The following is a 16,092-nucleotide window of genomic DNA, read 5'->3' as shown; positions in this document are numbered from 1 at the left end:
GTTCTCCCGGGGTTTAAAGGCCAGTACATGAAAGAGCAATATAAGAACATAAAGCAGAAAATATGTGAATGCGTATTACTGTGTTATCATTATTTTTCGAAAATTTTCTACGGAAGCAAAAACTAAACTCGCCGAATAGTTCAATACATTGTGAGCAATTCTACCAGATGATTTCTGGTAGTAAAGTGTAGAACTATCGAATGTAATAACGGTAATAATATCGTAGAAATGAAGCATTGACATTACGATGATGATTTCGTGTTAATTGATAGTCGAGACGCTGCGAGATCGATGGTAGACAGTTAATTTCGTACTGTGATCAATATGTACTGCAAACAGAGACGGTGAGTCACAGTTTGTGCCTAGCTGTATTTAAAAGGTCGCGCCCTTTATGAATTATCCGGGTCAATTTAACGTTGAATCTAGAATTTCAGGAATATAAAAGAGATATTAAAAATCAGATAATTTCTCATAGACATGCAAAACTTTGGGCGACTTTTCTCTAGCACTTAAAATGTTGAAAAATATTGGGGGGACCCATAAGTAATCAATTATTTTGAAATCTAAAACAAACTTTGTAGTAAATTCAAGTTTCCATTTCTTAATTTATTATATAATCTCCATCATTATCAAGGACAGTTTGCCATCTTTCCTATAAATTTTCAACCCCCCTCTTATAGAAATCCAGTTGAAATCCATAGAAATCAACGTTGACACTTGTTGACCTTGAATACATCTCCATAAACATCGCAAATTTTCTTTGTTGTTACCGTTGCATTAAATCCCGCATAAAAATGAAAAAGTATGCAATGGCGAATGTGGTCCTCGGAAGGTACGGACGCGGCCATTGTATTACAGGGTTGTAAAAAAAAATTATACTTTTTAGAATATTTTGAACACAGACTGCTGTACCGAAAACTGTAAAAGAATACGTGTTTTCTCTTCAACGATCGGTACAGAACTAAAGGCAAAACAAATTCTTTGCAAATAATTTTTTTTTTTTGTAGACGTTTATTTTAAAGTGGTCGCATTAACGGCTAGGTCATTAGCGACCACTTCAGTTACAATTAAATATAACAGAGAAGGTTACAGTTATTTTTTACATTGTGGTGGGTTACAGCAAAAACAAATTTATAACATTTTATATATTATATATCAATCGATTTAAAAAACAAAAGGACGTTTCCAATATTGTTCTCGTTTAAATTTGTCATGAGGTCATTTTCGATGAAAAATCTGGATCGTTGAGAAGAGAATTTAGGACATTCGAGTAGGATATGTTGGATGTTGTTGGATACGGTGCAAGTTGTACATTCCGGTGGGTTTTGTTTAGTTATCAGGAATTCGTGGGTATATCTTGAGTGATTTGCAAATAATTGATTACTAATGGGTACCCCTAATAAAAGACACAGAGAATCGAAGTTAAAAAGATTTCTGACAAGTAGCAGGTTACTTGTAAGGAAGCAGCTAAGTTGCGGAGATAATCCGGGGAAGTGCAGAAGCGGTATTCGGGCGGGGTAATAAATTCGAAGGACGTACCCTTGTCTCTCGAGAGGGAGGTCGACGTCGACGAGGTCGGCGGATCCACGAGCGGCGCTAATCTCCAATGGCAATCCGAGGCTGAGGGCTCCAGGTTTTTTGGGCGCGATCTGGCCCGCGCCCCCGGCGCTGCTCGTCCCGTTCCCGGCGTCCAGATTCAGTGTCATCTTCGGACGCGCCAGCCCGCCGCCTGAAATGAGTCATGCGACAGTTAGACGCCGCGAAATTCCCAAAGGGACCAGGCAACCATCGATTATACGTATACACGTAACAGACGCGTAGTAACGGAGAAACGGCTCTCGTCCCGTCTCGGTTCGGGATTTTATGGGCCACCCTCGTAATTGGAACAAATCGGGACCCGGTTCTCGCTAAGATTCACGGCGACAGGGACCAAACTCCCGTCAATACGTAATGACAGATTTTTAGAGGGGAACCACGGGAGGGGAGCCATCACGATGACAGCCAGGAAGTTTAATGGACGGTTGCCGAGGGCCGTTCTTCTTCTCTTCTTTGGCTCTACGTGAAATAGAATTGGGACTCGCGAATGGATCTTCGCGCGTTTACGGGTCATAAAAGTTTCCGGAAATTGTAAGACGTTCGATGCCAACAGTTCTAGATCACCGTTTGCCCGCTGATTTATTACTGTATGGATTCTATTTGATTTCAGGTTCGCGATGTTCGCCCGTGATCACGACGAATTAGCATAAATTTCCGCAGTGTACACTGAGGAAGTTATGAAGAATACTTTCTAGCTTCCATGATGGAGGACAGTAAAATTATTAAAGGACGACTTTTGACCTATAACTGTTACATCCTTGTATAAATTTCTCCCTCGAAAATAAAACAGGTTTCAGATAAAACAGTACTATAGGATGTAAATACCATTTTCTCGGGAGTCGCGAAAACTGTGTCGAAAGGTCACAAAGGTCGAGGATTAAATAAATTGGTCCGGTTTCGTCGAATTTTTGTGGTTGTTGAGTCTGCAATCAGCACGTTCAAATCGCGTGAATTCATGCGCTAACCGATTAAGCCATTACACTGATAAAGCGGTCGATAAAGTTGAATCTGAGAGGAGATATTTTTCGTGTAACGGCCCTCAATCGGAAGACGATTGACTTTGCGACGGAGGGGTAATTGTGTCAGCGATAATCGAGCTCTCGAGGCAAGAACTCGATAAATACCTGTCGAGAAATATTTCCGTCGGGGCGGAACAATCGGCCGTGACTTTGGCCGCGACTTTGTCGAGATATGATAATGGGGAACGTCTCGTGCACAACAATGGACAAGCCTGAGTGCTTTCACTTAGCAAAAGCAATACAATCGACATTCCTCCCTTGAATTTTTTTTCCCTTCGTTCCCCTCCCCCCTCCTTGCAGCCAGGAAGACGTTTCGAGCGAGGATTCTTGAAAGTTTTCGGGTTGCGCTACTTAAGATTTCCGCGGAAATTGCGGGTATTGTTTTGTCGTAAACAATATGGCTCTTACAAAACGAGGGACGACAGGCCAATCTCGCTTTTCGCGGGCGCAGGAGCAGCCTCGACTTAATCCGAAACTCGCGGGATTAAATTCCACGTTGAAACGCAATTATCCTTCATAAATTCGATATCCCGGTACTTCGTTTGTTCAAATTAACGTTCGAATCGGCGAAGCGGAAGGACGATTGTAATGCGTTCGACAACCATCAACCAGCTTTTCACTTTATTTCCACTTCAACTATATTTTCTATTCACTCATGTCAAACTTTGGAAAATAATCTAAGAAAACATATATTAACAGAAAAGTTAAGTAAAAATAAATTGAATCATGAGTCCTATTACAATTTTGAACGTCGAAAGTGACTGAACATGTTCAGAGAGCAACGATTCCAAGAACCACTGAACTTTTGGAATAATTTTCAAAGTGTGCTCAACTTTAACGAAAGAATGACGGAAACCTGTTTTCACAGTATTTTAAGCCGCGAAGCGGTATTTCAAAGTGCACGTATAATGCACAGTGACCCTAATGTGCCGAGTAAAACGCTGCAGAATTTACCGGAGCAAATTATTGGAGTCATTAAAAACGCTTCGACGAAGGTCCTCCGCGAATTAACAGAGTATTATACTTGTTTCTTTTTTATTCCACACAACTATCAAGTTACCGGTTCAACCGGGCAGTGGGTAATTCTACATAAAATCATTTTTTAAAATTCCGTTTCGGAGCTAAAAATTCTGAAAAAATTCACAGATGTACATTCTAATGGCTGAGATATAACTGATTTTTTTTCAGAATTTTCAATTCGAGACGATAAGAAAAACCACGGAAAAACCTGATTTTCATTATCACCCCATTATTACCGCCAATGTCGACATATAGGGTTGAAAATTGGCACAAAGTATTTTCTTTGGATAGGCTATCGAATGGCCTATTGCAAATTCAATTTGGTTTGGGGGCACTTTTGACCTCCTTATCCGGCTACACCGTTTGATTACTTTTTTTCGATTTATTTTCACACGTAGAATCACCCCCTGACCGGTTGAACTGGTGTGTTCAATCAACATGTCACGCAAAAGTATCAAAGATTCCTGTAAAGGTTAAGGAACTAGTTGAGCAACGAAGATAATAATCGCGTGAAATTGTTTTTTCGGAGGGTCGAGTTTATTTTCACAGCAACAGAGGGGTCTGGCTCGGTTCGACCGTTCATCAAGTATTTAGAAATTCCGGTAACTACATTTTTCGAGGCCGCCGTGAAGCGTGAGCGTCAATATTATTACGTAGCCCGACCACCCCCCCCACCCCCCTGAAAGTTCAGGGGATGATAATCGACGGTAGGGTCCGACGCTTGGAAGAAAGTGCCTCTGCGGCCGCGAGGGTAATTTCATTTGTTGGGCGCAATCTCTTAGCGGCCGACTTTTGGAAGGTCGCATGATCCAGGTACCACGGAATTGCCCTGACAGGTGTAACACCGCGTTACCTTTCCTTCGGGGCTAACGCGTCCCGAGCGTTTCTCTCCTGGCCGTTTCGAAAGGATCCGCTTCATACATTATGTACGAGCGTGCACTTTGGGAGTTCAAGTCATCGAGTTTCTTCAGAGCATGATGCAATAAACGTTTCGGCCGGCATCGCTCGGTTTTAATACCGCACCTTCGCGCCTCCTTTGGCAGCGCTTCGACGCTTCATATCGAGACTCTTACCTCTGCCAGAAGCTTTCAAGCGAATCGACACAATTTCATTTCTCGGACAATGTACTCTAACGGTTCATAAATCATCAGCTTTTTCTTAAAGACACGCGTGAAATGTGTACTTCTTGTATCAATTTCCTGATTGTTTCTTCACCGACTAGTTCTTGTATTATACTATATGAAGGATTTACACGAGCATCACATGCTTGAATACAGGACGCTACAAAACAATAAAAACTACTCGAAAAATCGAAGCAATGGTCTGCTCACGAACGTGTGTTATTAATAGACTACAGATCTTTAATCTCTATTTATTTATCTCTATTTACTTAATAGGTTCATGATGATGTATCGATGTTCACTTACTTATTTTTGTTACAAACGCATAGAAATTGTAAACTATTTATTATCCTTAATGTATAGCTGACCATTAAAATTTTAAAAAATTTTTAATTCTTTAGAATTTTCCAATTACTGTAAAAAGAAATCAAATAAGACCGCCTTCCTTTGATCACCAATGTTTTTCTCTGGAGAAATATCGTACAACATCCCTCAAATGGTACAAATCTTTAAAAAAATTGTCTGAAAGGACACACGCTTGAAATTGCTCGAAATGTTTTAGAAAAGGTTGCGGGAAACGTTGTTGCTCTCGTTTCGAAGCGAAAATCAACGAGACCCGAAGCTCGTTGCGAGGTGTCTCGCACACCGAGCCGCGAGGTGCCGCAAGTTTTTCGCTCGAAATGCAGTAAATTGGTAGTAACGGGCGTTCAAGAACAACAGACACCGGTCTCGCCTGAATTATTCATCCGACTGTTTGCTCGAAAACGATCGCCAGCCGGTTCTCCGCCGCGGAGGTCGGCGATATAAATCGGCCGCGTGCACGCAGCCGCGCGAGAAAGTCCGAGAACGCTCTTTTCCGGTTGATCCGACGCGGCGTGCGTTTCCGAGCATGGTTAAACATTGATGACGAGAAGGCAGCCGCCCGCTACTCTCCGAGATTGGCCGCGTCTGTATTATTAAATTTAATCCGATGGGCTCGATTTATCCGCACGAATTTCTTTTCCCGTGCGTACCCGTACACTATGCTGCGTGTGTACCTGTGGCTTTGATGGACCGCGTCCTGTCGACATAAATTCGCCTAAAATCTTTCCCCCTCTTTCGATGCTACGACCGAAAGTGATCAAGCACTTGAACTGTAAAAGAAAAATGGACGAAATGTCAGCGCAGGAGTTTTTCTGTGAACTATTTCTGAAGAGGGTACTAAGGTCAATATACGCAGAATTCTCGATATATGTCAACAACACGGATCTTGCCAGCGTCGTATATCGTCCAGGAGACATACCCGAGTTATGTTTACACTCCTCGGCGTTCGAGGCCTTTCGAGCTTCGTGGCCCCTCACGGGGTATCCGCGACGTTTATCATCCAGACCTTGGCGACATATATAGAGAAATCACTGTACTCTCAGTAATTTGCGTACCTCGCAATAGTGGGAATAATTCCGCGATGTTTATTATCCTGGCTTTGGCTAGATAAAGGAATCACTGTACGTGTGTTCTGTGTATTGCAAATTCGTAGACGCTATAAATGCGTCAAGATCCACAGCGCAGTCAAAAGTTGTTTTATAACACACATCACACGGATTTTCATGTACTTCGTAGCTATGCGCATATCATAATAAAGTGTTAGAAGTTTGACAAACATAGTAAGAACAGTGTATCCAGTGGCCTCTCGAATTGTAATGGAATGACAACTTTGGGTCGAATCGCACCAAGGTATACTACTACGTACACCCCGGCGCTGTTATAACGCTGCTCGCTCGATTTGTACATTTCGCGAGCGTCTTCCGGTGGCGCGGCATACCAATGGAAATTCTCCACCCGACGCCCGTACACTTATTTTCTCCTTTCCTACGCAGACTGTTTTAATATCCGTCCGAGACGGAGATACGTCTCAATCAATTTCTTCGCGGGTCCTCTCCATATCCATCCCAGCCGTTCTCCCTCGGGAAATGCGGGGAAATGCGGAGAAAGTCGAGCGTTCCGGGAAACGCGTTAAGACGCCTCCAGTATGCGAATAAGTGTCTGCATTGTCGCGTTATTTGTATACGGGGTGTGTCGCGGACTTCCGACGCCGAGCACCTTTCGAAACTTGTTATCGCCGGGGGAAACTTCGCGAATTTTCATGCGAGAACAATGGCGAGAATCCGGGAGTTTTTTCGCACGATCTGCGGCAGCAAGTTGTCGTCGGTGTGAGAGGAAACGATCATAAATCGCAAATTTCCTTGAATTCGTTGCGGGCCTTTATGCAGTTATAGTGAATGTTGTAGGGATTTTTATCGAAGATGTAACTTTCATTAATTACAGTTTTTTTATCTATTTTCATCGCCGTTCTTATAAATTTGAATTTATATGAAATTTGTATGAAATTGAAAGGTTATTTATCTGATTTTGCACGTTTCTATGACAGGATTTATTTCATTGTTGGCGTTTATGTAAAAATCCAGGATTTATTGTTCGATTCTGGACGTTTTTATGAAAGTCCAAAATTTATCTGCCCGATTGGATGATTGCATAGAATTCAAGTGATTTATTTATCTAGTTGTGGTAGTTTTATGTAAACTCACATTGCGGTGTTTTACGAAAGCACAGTTTACGAATTCTAGGTGTTAAAAATATTAAGACTGTTTGATTCCAGACAGTGGTTCCTTTAAATTTATAATTGAACATTTATGTTGAAGAACATTCTCTTGTAGGGTTCCAGAAATTATTACTGCAGAAGAAATGACTTAAGATATTGACCCCTACCTACCCTACCCTAAATCTTCAAAATTCATTAAATATGACACTGTATGTAACAACCAGGCAGTAATAAGTAAATTTACTTTTCCACTTCCTTGAAATCAAGAAAATTCAATGACGAACGTAGTGTCGAAAAATCATGAATTACAAACAGTTGAGTCGCTAAATCGTCCACGAAAATGGTCCCCAAAAATATGTAAACAGTAAACAAGAAAGAACAGAGGGACGAAGACGAGCTTCAATCTGAAAGACTGCAGCGAGACCAAACTTGAAAAGTAGTTTCCCGCTATATCTCCTACCCACATTGTTCTCCGGTTCTCTTCCCGGAAAACGATGTCCAGCCTCGTCGTTGCAATCATTGCTCTTGCCATCCGAGCGCGAAACAATCGGGACAAAGGAGTCGGGGACATTTTCATCCGTCTCGAGGAACATTCGTGCAGAGATACGTTCTCGTCGGGCGAAAAACCGTCCGGCACGTTGGAGGAGTCCTGAAAGTTGGAAGTATCCTGCCGCAGGAGTCTCGGGGGAAATTCTTCGTCGCGGAGGAGCCACCGGAAATCTCTCCGGCCCTCGAGTGGCGCGCGTATATATCCTGCGGAGGCGGCGGGGAGCGGCCGGGAACTTTTAATTCCCCGTGAAAATCAGGACGTACGGCCCCGCGACGCGACGCGACGCGACGCAAAGGGAAAAACCGAAGCCTCGGAAACGTTCTCTCCGTGGTGGTGGGCGCGAAGTCAAACAGCCCGCGTCGACGATTCGTATTTATTGCGGCGGAGAGGAACCGAGGGTGGAGCCCGCGGAGATTTACGAGGACGAGGTGGAGCTCGCCAGGAGACGAGGCCGTGTCACACACGCCTGCAAAGGACGACGAGAGGCGCCGTGACGCGCCGCGCCGCGCCGGTTCCATTGAGCGGAAGTGCGCCGGAACATGCGACGTCGGTGAAAACCACCATTGCTGCGGTTGGAGAACATGCTCTAGAAATCGTCAAATTTTTATCGCCTATCCGAGCCTCGTTGATCACGGCACTGTCCTAATCCGGGCAAGGATTCGTGCATTCGAAACGTGATTTTTTAGGAATTCTTTCTGACAAAAGTAATGGACATTTTTTGAAACGAACTTAATCTAATTAAAGGTATATTATACCTGTAGTCATTTTTGTACAGCACAATTTTAATAGTAATAGCCTCTTTCTCACAGTTTCATGTAGTGAATTGCGGAAAAATTGATTTTCTGAATCTTCACACGTGGTGTTTGATTCTGAGACAATTGACTGGAAATTTTTGGTGAGGTGGACTGATCAAACATTATTATTAGAATGAGTGGGCCTTGTTTCTTTTCTACGCAATGTTAACCTGTTAACCGGGGAACGCCCGCCACGTCCACCAATCTCAATAGCGAAATGATACTGATTCCCTCCGTGTCTTAAATTCATGTCGAGACATGTATGGATGACTAATACCTTTGTTGTTCGAAAATATACGTCCCACCCGTTCCAGGGCGCAACATATATTTCAAGGACGTATTCATATGTCCTACCCGTACCCGATATTGTTTACGTTTGACGTATTTATACGTCCCGCCCGGTTACCAGGTTAAGAGAACTTCGCATTTTAAAGTATCCGATTTTCTCTACAGAACTTTGGAATGCATAACTTGTTCCTCTTGTTACAATGTTAACCCCTTCCCGTGCTATTTACCTCGACGAAATCCGGGCCCAAGCGGTAGGGGTCAACGCGCGGTAAACAGTCACAATACGAGCCGAAATGTGAATACATACCTGTGATATCTGTGACTCGTGATGTTTACGTTTGGCAGATTTTCACTCGATGAGTCCTACTCGTGATGTTTACGTTTGTGCTCGTTAAAATACGGGAAGGGGTTATGCGGAACCTCGTGTTTCAAACCGTTCGTCCAAGTTCTCTAAAGAATGAACGTTTCATGGATATTAAAAAGCTGAAGTAACATCTTCACCCATCGATAGCTGTCGGGGAAGAAGCATTCGCTCTTCAGGGGAAGGGAAAGAATAAGAAGTTTCACGGGGAGAAGTGCTTCCCGTGAAAATATTTCATGAGTCGTTCGCGCTCTCGAAGGAACTCTCCCCCGATGTAAGAAATCGGAGTTTCAAGCAGATGTCGGAGAGATTCACGCAAGACTTGTGATCGAAAATTGCACTCCATGGCATACTGAAAACGTTCACCCCGCGAACACGGACACGAGAAAGTTCTTATAGTTCCAGGGAAGGTCTGCTCTCCTTCTCTCCTTCGCTAGTGAACACTCATAGCGACTTCTAAATAACTACTTCAAAGAAGAGTTTTCTTGATGATAATCCTTGTTGGACTTTTTCATTACAATTTTTTCTAATGACAAAATATTTCCTGTGCGAATAAAATTTAAGTGAAAATCTTTAAGCAATCTACTTTCTACTTGAGACACTGACAAAACTTAAAATTAAATTTAAATTCTTTATAGTTGTTCCGTTCGTTCTTATCACCGAATAGGGACAATTTAATGTAATAATTTTGCAGATGTACTTGCATCGGCTATTTTCTGTAAATATCGTTAATTTTAAACTCGTTGCTACGTGTACCATTTTCACATCAATCCCAGCGTTGAATCACGCAACGAAAATTGATAGTGGAAGTTTCTCCGGCATTCATCGTCTCGCCCGATGCCCATAAATTCTTAAAAATAAAGAAGAACTTCTATTTGTCTGTCCATTGAGCGAGCGGCCTGTCGAGAACCGATAAATAACGAATCTGGATTCTGCTAGTCACGGTGAGCTCGCATCGTCTTTACAATTCGAAAGGTTTTCAGCGTGCATCGCAGCCGTGGATGTCGCTCCCTCTGAACCCCGCGATGTGTCGAAACGCCCTAACAACAGATGCTGGGTAACATCGCCGGGGATAGACGTGAAGATCTTCGAAAACAGATATTGCAGTCGGAGAAGCCTCCCACGCGTTTCGCGATCCCTCCAGCCAGCCGTTGACCCTTATCGGCGGGGCAACAAACACTTCGAACCTGCTTGGAATGTTCGATACCCCTTCGATCCTCATGAAATATGAACTGCGGTAGGCACATACGACGTTCTCTCATCGGCGGACCAGTCGTGCAATTTGCTCGAGGATCACCGGATCCTTCGACGAGAGAATGCGTATCGATGATACCCACGGTCAACACTTCTTATTTATCGACTCGTTCGCTTGTACCGTATGCACATACTTCAGAATGCTCGGTGATCGATTTGTTAATTGTCTCATTTTCCTGCCTTAGCTTATTTAATCCGTCGAGTCGGAAATGTTAACCCCGCGTAACCAAGCTGAAGCCCAACCAAGTGAATTATTTCGGAATTTTTGGTTGCAAACTCGAGTTTTAATATAAAATCGGCAATTTCATGCTTCCGGATTTTTTAAAAAATCGGTTTTGCAACCAAAAATTCTGAAATAATTCGCTGTCGTGTGTGCTATTAGGTAGAATGTTCACGAATTTTTTCGTAGTTTTTTGTTGAGCCGAATGGAAGAAATAGAGCATAATTCATTAAACCGTGCTCCCCTGTAACTACCCTTGTGGTAGGGGTACCGACTTGAAACTTGTCACGGAGGGGTTTCCTCGGGAGCCCTGTCGAATGGTGTGATCAAAGATCAATTTGGTGTGGGGGCACTTTTGACCATTGTATCCGGCTATCCCCTCTCTCGGAAAGAATGCGTCGGAGGCATCGATGGAGTTGCGAAGTTCGCTGTGCAACATTCTAGGTCAGAAGTTCAGCGAGAGCAACGGGTCTTTTAATAGTCCAGCCTACCGCGAAAATGCCAACTTATTTTTCCCAGTCGGTTAATAGGAGCTCCGGTGGAAAAACATTTCCCGATCTTCTGTCACGGTTACGAGTCGGCTGGCACTCGACTCGCGATCGTCGTTTGATTCCCGGCGGGTTGAGACCGTCGAGAGGCGTCTAACGAACCTCTGGTCGATTCGTCGAGGTCGTAAAACGCGCGGGAACTTCGAGACACCGCTCGAAATTAATGGGGGAGGGGGGGGGGGTGTGTGGCGACGCGACGTGCGTATGGAAAACGCGTTCCCCGGAGGAACGGCATTCGAATACCGTCACCGGATTAATTGGACGGGCAGCGGAACGTTGAACGGATCACGATAGGATGAAAGGTGGACCGGGGAAAAAGATTGAAAAATAAAGAGAAACATCGCGGAACATCCGGGTCCGCGCGACGTTATAGAGGAAAACTGGGTTACGCCGCGGGGAGCGAGCGTTAGACGCGACAGCGGTGGTGGTTTCACGTAAGGATCCGTGCCACTTAGGCGTTCCGTGGACCGTGACAATTAGTGAGGAACGTTGCCATTCGTTAAAATCCGTCACCGTGAATTAGAACTCTGCTGGACCTCTCCTGCCGTCGTCTCTTTGGATCGTTACCAAACGGTTTAACGACAGCCAGGCAAAATACACGGAACATGTCGCAATCGGCGACAACCCGGGTAAACCGTACGTGACTCGGTTCCCACGGCACAGACGGCCGGACAGACGAAAATTCTATTTTTCCGCAGGAAATATGTCAACGAACCTTGCAATCCAGTTAGGGACCCGACACCGAACCTCGGTTCGTTACATTTCATTCGCTCCGTGGCCGCTGTTTCTCACATGTTTAAAGTTTACACCCCTGCGCGACGAGGTTTTCGGCGGTTTCCTGTTCTCGCTGATCCGTTTTTCACAACCGGAACGCGTTTTTCGTAATACATTATCCTTCGGGTGTATCAATGAAACGTTTACGATTTGCGGGACGCTGGGTGAAAGATGTGGATATTCTAAAGATAAAAGTGTTGCGTGCTCTGCATTAAAAAAAAATATGTTTACATATGTGGCTATTTAAAAACCTTTTCATTGAGAATTCACCATTTGCACTCGAAGCTATTTTAACTCGAAAACGAAACATTTCTTCCGACAGAATATTTCCCTTGTATATATTTTTTTATGTTATACATATGAAAACGGTGCAATTTAGTCGTACAATACTGTAGTGTTTAGTAATTTGTTACATACAAACAAATTTAATAATGCAAAAAATATTTTGAATAATTATACAGCAATTTTTAGTGGCGCCTTACAGTCGCCATTCGAGTGCTAACGGTTAAAGGTACAAGTGTAATATGTGCTAGTGACCTGGGGATGATGAAATAATTCTGTAGATGTGATTTTGGAGAATCTTGAATGTTCTCATACAATAGGGTAACTATAGAAGCTAAATTAATGGTATCTAAAATGTCAGAAAGCACAATTTTTCAGCCTTTTAAAATTGTTCATATTTCTACTTTGCTTTGTCCAGAGGGGTGTGGACTCAGTTAAAAATCCATAAATCGCTGGAAAATAAATGATTCTGGCGAAACTCGCCCGATGAGAAGAACGTTCGATTCGAAAATTGTAAAATTCGAATGTTACGTGGACACTCGAACCAGGGCAATCATGTTACACGGTCACAGTTTGTAAAATTCTACGAGCCACTTTGGACACATACCAAAACGTTATCGTCCGATAAGGGAATTGCCAGAATAGCGAAGCGAGGGATACGAACGTCGTCCGATCAGAGGTAAATTGCGTTTCTTCGACATTACTGTGCAGCACAAATAGATATTGGAACACAATCAAATTATTATCCGGAGGAGCCGTCTTAAACCGTACGTTAAATTTGCATTTAAGAATGGCGAAAGGACCGTATCGGTTTCTGTCTCGTCTGTTCGTTGCCAACTCTTTAATCAATTCCGGTCTATAAATGAGGAAATCTCCAATACGGTTCTGGTTAACGAGAAAACAAATGAATTCGGCGCAGCATCGACACGGCAAGCCAAAAAATAAAACTCCGCGGAAACGAACGGGAACGGTGTATCTACGATTTATTCCCTGTTGCTGTAATAATTCAGTTTTTATTGTTTTTTTGCAATCGAAGCTTAGTGAATATCAGAGCTTTAGCATTTCGGCCGCTTGAAACGGGAGAGAAACGAGTCGGACAACAAGTTTCGTAATTACGATCGACTGTCGCGGTAATGGCGCATTGGACGTGTACCAAACGATTAACCACCCCGCATGGAAAACGTTCGACGAAATAAAAACGGAAGGTAAACCGAACGTGCTCTGTGTTCGCAACGGCTGTCGGCGAATCTGTATCCGCTGTTACGTCGACTCCGAGATAAATAAAATGTCACAGTTCTCGGTTGGAAAATACCGAAAAAAGTTGCTTTCAGCTCCAGTTTCCACCAACTCGAACGCCGACTTCTACCAAAGTCCGTGAAATCAGATCGACGACCGTCAGAGGAACAGTGTCGCGATGGAAATAAAACCCGCGCAAATATCGCTTCGCTAACAGAGGAATACAAGGTCACCGGACTGAAATTTCTACAGCAAAATGGTTTTCAGCGCTATCGTTCAATACTTCAAGAAGCCGAGAGTAGCAAAAATGTAGCAAAAATGTTGCTGAAACTTCATCGAGTTGGTTTTGGAAAAATGGTAAAATGTTCCTTCCCTCAGCTCCACAAATAAAATGGAGACAGTACAATGTGATCGCAATTTTGATTGTATGATTAATGGCACAACTCACGTGCGATGTTTCAAACTGCCTGGAAACTGAGGTACTTTTTTGGAATCTTTTTCGAAACTGTATGCCATTTAAAAATTTCTGTATAGGTATTTTTTGTATGTGGCATTTATCGATATGCAAGAAATCATTTTCAACTTCGTTATTTCGTTCAATAGATCGCTTCGATTTTATCTAACTTTTGTGGTAGTCGAGTTTGTTAACGCTGTCGAATAAAAAGTGAAGTGAGAAAGTGAACTCAAATGTGAAATCTGAAAATCTGAGAAAGCTGAAGAATATAATAGGATTACATTTTGTCCAGGTTCCTCGGCTCCCAAGAGAATTGGTAATATCCCCGATAGGACCCGAGAAGGTCAACGTCACGAGGCACAAAAGCACGGCGGAGGACGCGCAGATACTTCGAATGCGAGTATAAAAAAAAAAGGGTCCCGGCCGTCTTATCACTGGCCGCCAAATTTCGTTCCCGTGCAGCAAGCGAACCGAAAGGAGGAAAGATACGGGGACACCGTGGGCTTTTTCTCTCGTTCGTACCGTCTGTTAACGACCGGGACCGGACGCGTCGGTGTACGTTAAATGGCCCAGACACGGGATAGATCGGCCCCGCGGAGATTGCGAATATCAATTTCCCGGAGCATCGATGCTAAAATCACAGATTACACCCGTTCCCTCGGCGAGATTTACAGTGTCGTAACGGTTATGTACGACTGCAATAGTCGGCGAGCGCGATACCATAACGCGAATACCTTCGGAGATGTACCACCCTATTCGCGGAGACGTATTTATTGGTTCGATTAACGGTTTCCCAGGGAGGAAACGGTGTCTTGCCGCGGAAGACGAAACCGACCAGCATTTTTCGCCGAGGAAACGCTTAATACTTCCGAGAGAAAATCAATTGGACTCTGAACAGTATCGTTGCCCGCTTGGACAGACTTAAATTACCACCTTGTCGCATATTAATTACTGGAACTTGTTCCAGAAGATTCGTTCATTTCACAAATAGTATATTCGTTCATTTTTACGTTACGTATATGAATATGTATATATTTATTTATTTTTTAAAATGGTTTCACGAAGACCCCAGCAACGAGCATTATTTTATAAAAAAGTGTGTTGACATAATAAAGTAACTCTTAACACCAAAGAGAAAAAAAGTAGTATTTGGTACAATTTTTATGTAATTTCCTGACTTATTTTCTCAAGTTTTGTTTAATTTTTGGTTCATTCATTTCATTTGAAAGCAGGAGAAGATCTATGTAAATCGATGTTTTGTTTCTTCAGCCAGGATCTAGTAAAAACGCGTTGAATCAAAGAAACATAATTGACTTGCAGAAATAAAACAATGATGTAGGTACATTTCAATCCTTTTCAAGAAGAGGAAGAAAAATATTTACTTTCCCATTTAACAACAGAATCTCCAAGCTTGTAACATGGATGAACGATTGTCGGAAATTTGTTTGTCACCAAATCGTCAAGCCGAAGTAATTTTCCAATGCTCCGTCTAATTACGACGGCACGAGCGTTCCATTAATGACTCTTCGAAAATGGAGGATCCTCGAGTTCCCTAGTTTGGCGTTTAATAACGCCGGGAATCTTAACAAAGACGTTCCTAATGGGCGGATAATGAAAAGCATTGTCTTTCGCGGGAACTAGTCGCGATATTGCGCGCGTGTGTGGCAAAACCGAGCCGAGTTACATGGAAGAAAACATCCCCTCAGACAACTCGGTATTCTAATTATTTCGCCGTCCGCATAATTCGGATACTCCATCCATTCAGCTATGCGAAACGCCGGATTCATGAAGCCGTAAGACCAGATTCCAGATACGGAGGTAGATATTAAGTTACGCGGCCTCCGGAGTTTTGGCTTTAATGCAGACCTCGTTTTGACGTTCAAGAGGTTGGACTTGACCTTTCGTTTCTTCCGCATAACCAGATGGAACGAGATAAATGAGAGATGTGCGCCCCGCGATACCTCGCGATCACATCTACGCGATTTGATCAATGACGG

At 43.2% G+C, this 16,092-nt stretch overlaps 2 protein-coding genes across 2 annotated transcripts in view; one reads left to right on the top strand and one right to left on the bottom strand.

Annotated features, from left to right (window-relative positions):
• Hwt (SH2 domain-containing adapter heavyweight) overlaps positions 1-16,092 on the bottom strand; it is a 272,150-nt gene that overhangs the window by 1,494 nt on the left and 254,564 nt on the right. Inside the window, exon 7 of the mRNA XM_076791075.1 lies at positions 1,540-1,729. Coding sequence (XP_076647190.1) covers positions 1,540-1,729 — 190 coding nt within the window. The remainder of the gene's footprint in view (positions 1-1,539; positions 1,730-16,092) is intronic.
• The window catches only part of LOC143355901 (uncharacterized), a 279,512-nt gene that overhangs the window by 177,798 nt on the left and 85,622 nt on the right, over positions 1-16,092 (top strand). The window lies entirely within an intron of this gene.

This window comes from Halictus rubicundus, chromosome 7, assembly GCF_050948215.1.
Source record: "Halictus rubicundus isolate RS-2024b chromosome 7, iyHalRubi1_principal, whole genome shotgun sequence".
NCBI lineage: Eukaryota > Metazoa > Arthropoda > Insecta > Hymenoptera > Halictidae > Halictus > Halictus rubicundus.
The sequence above is the reverse complement of the archived record's forward strand: the minus strand, read 5'-3'. Positions and strand labels throughout refer to the sequence as shown.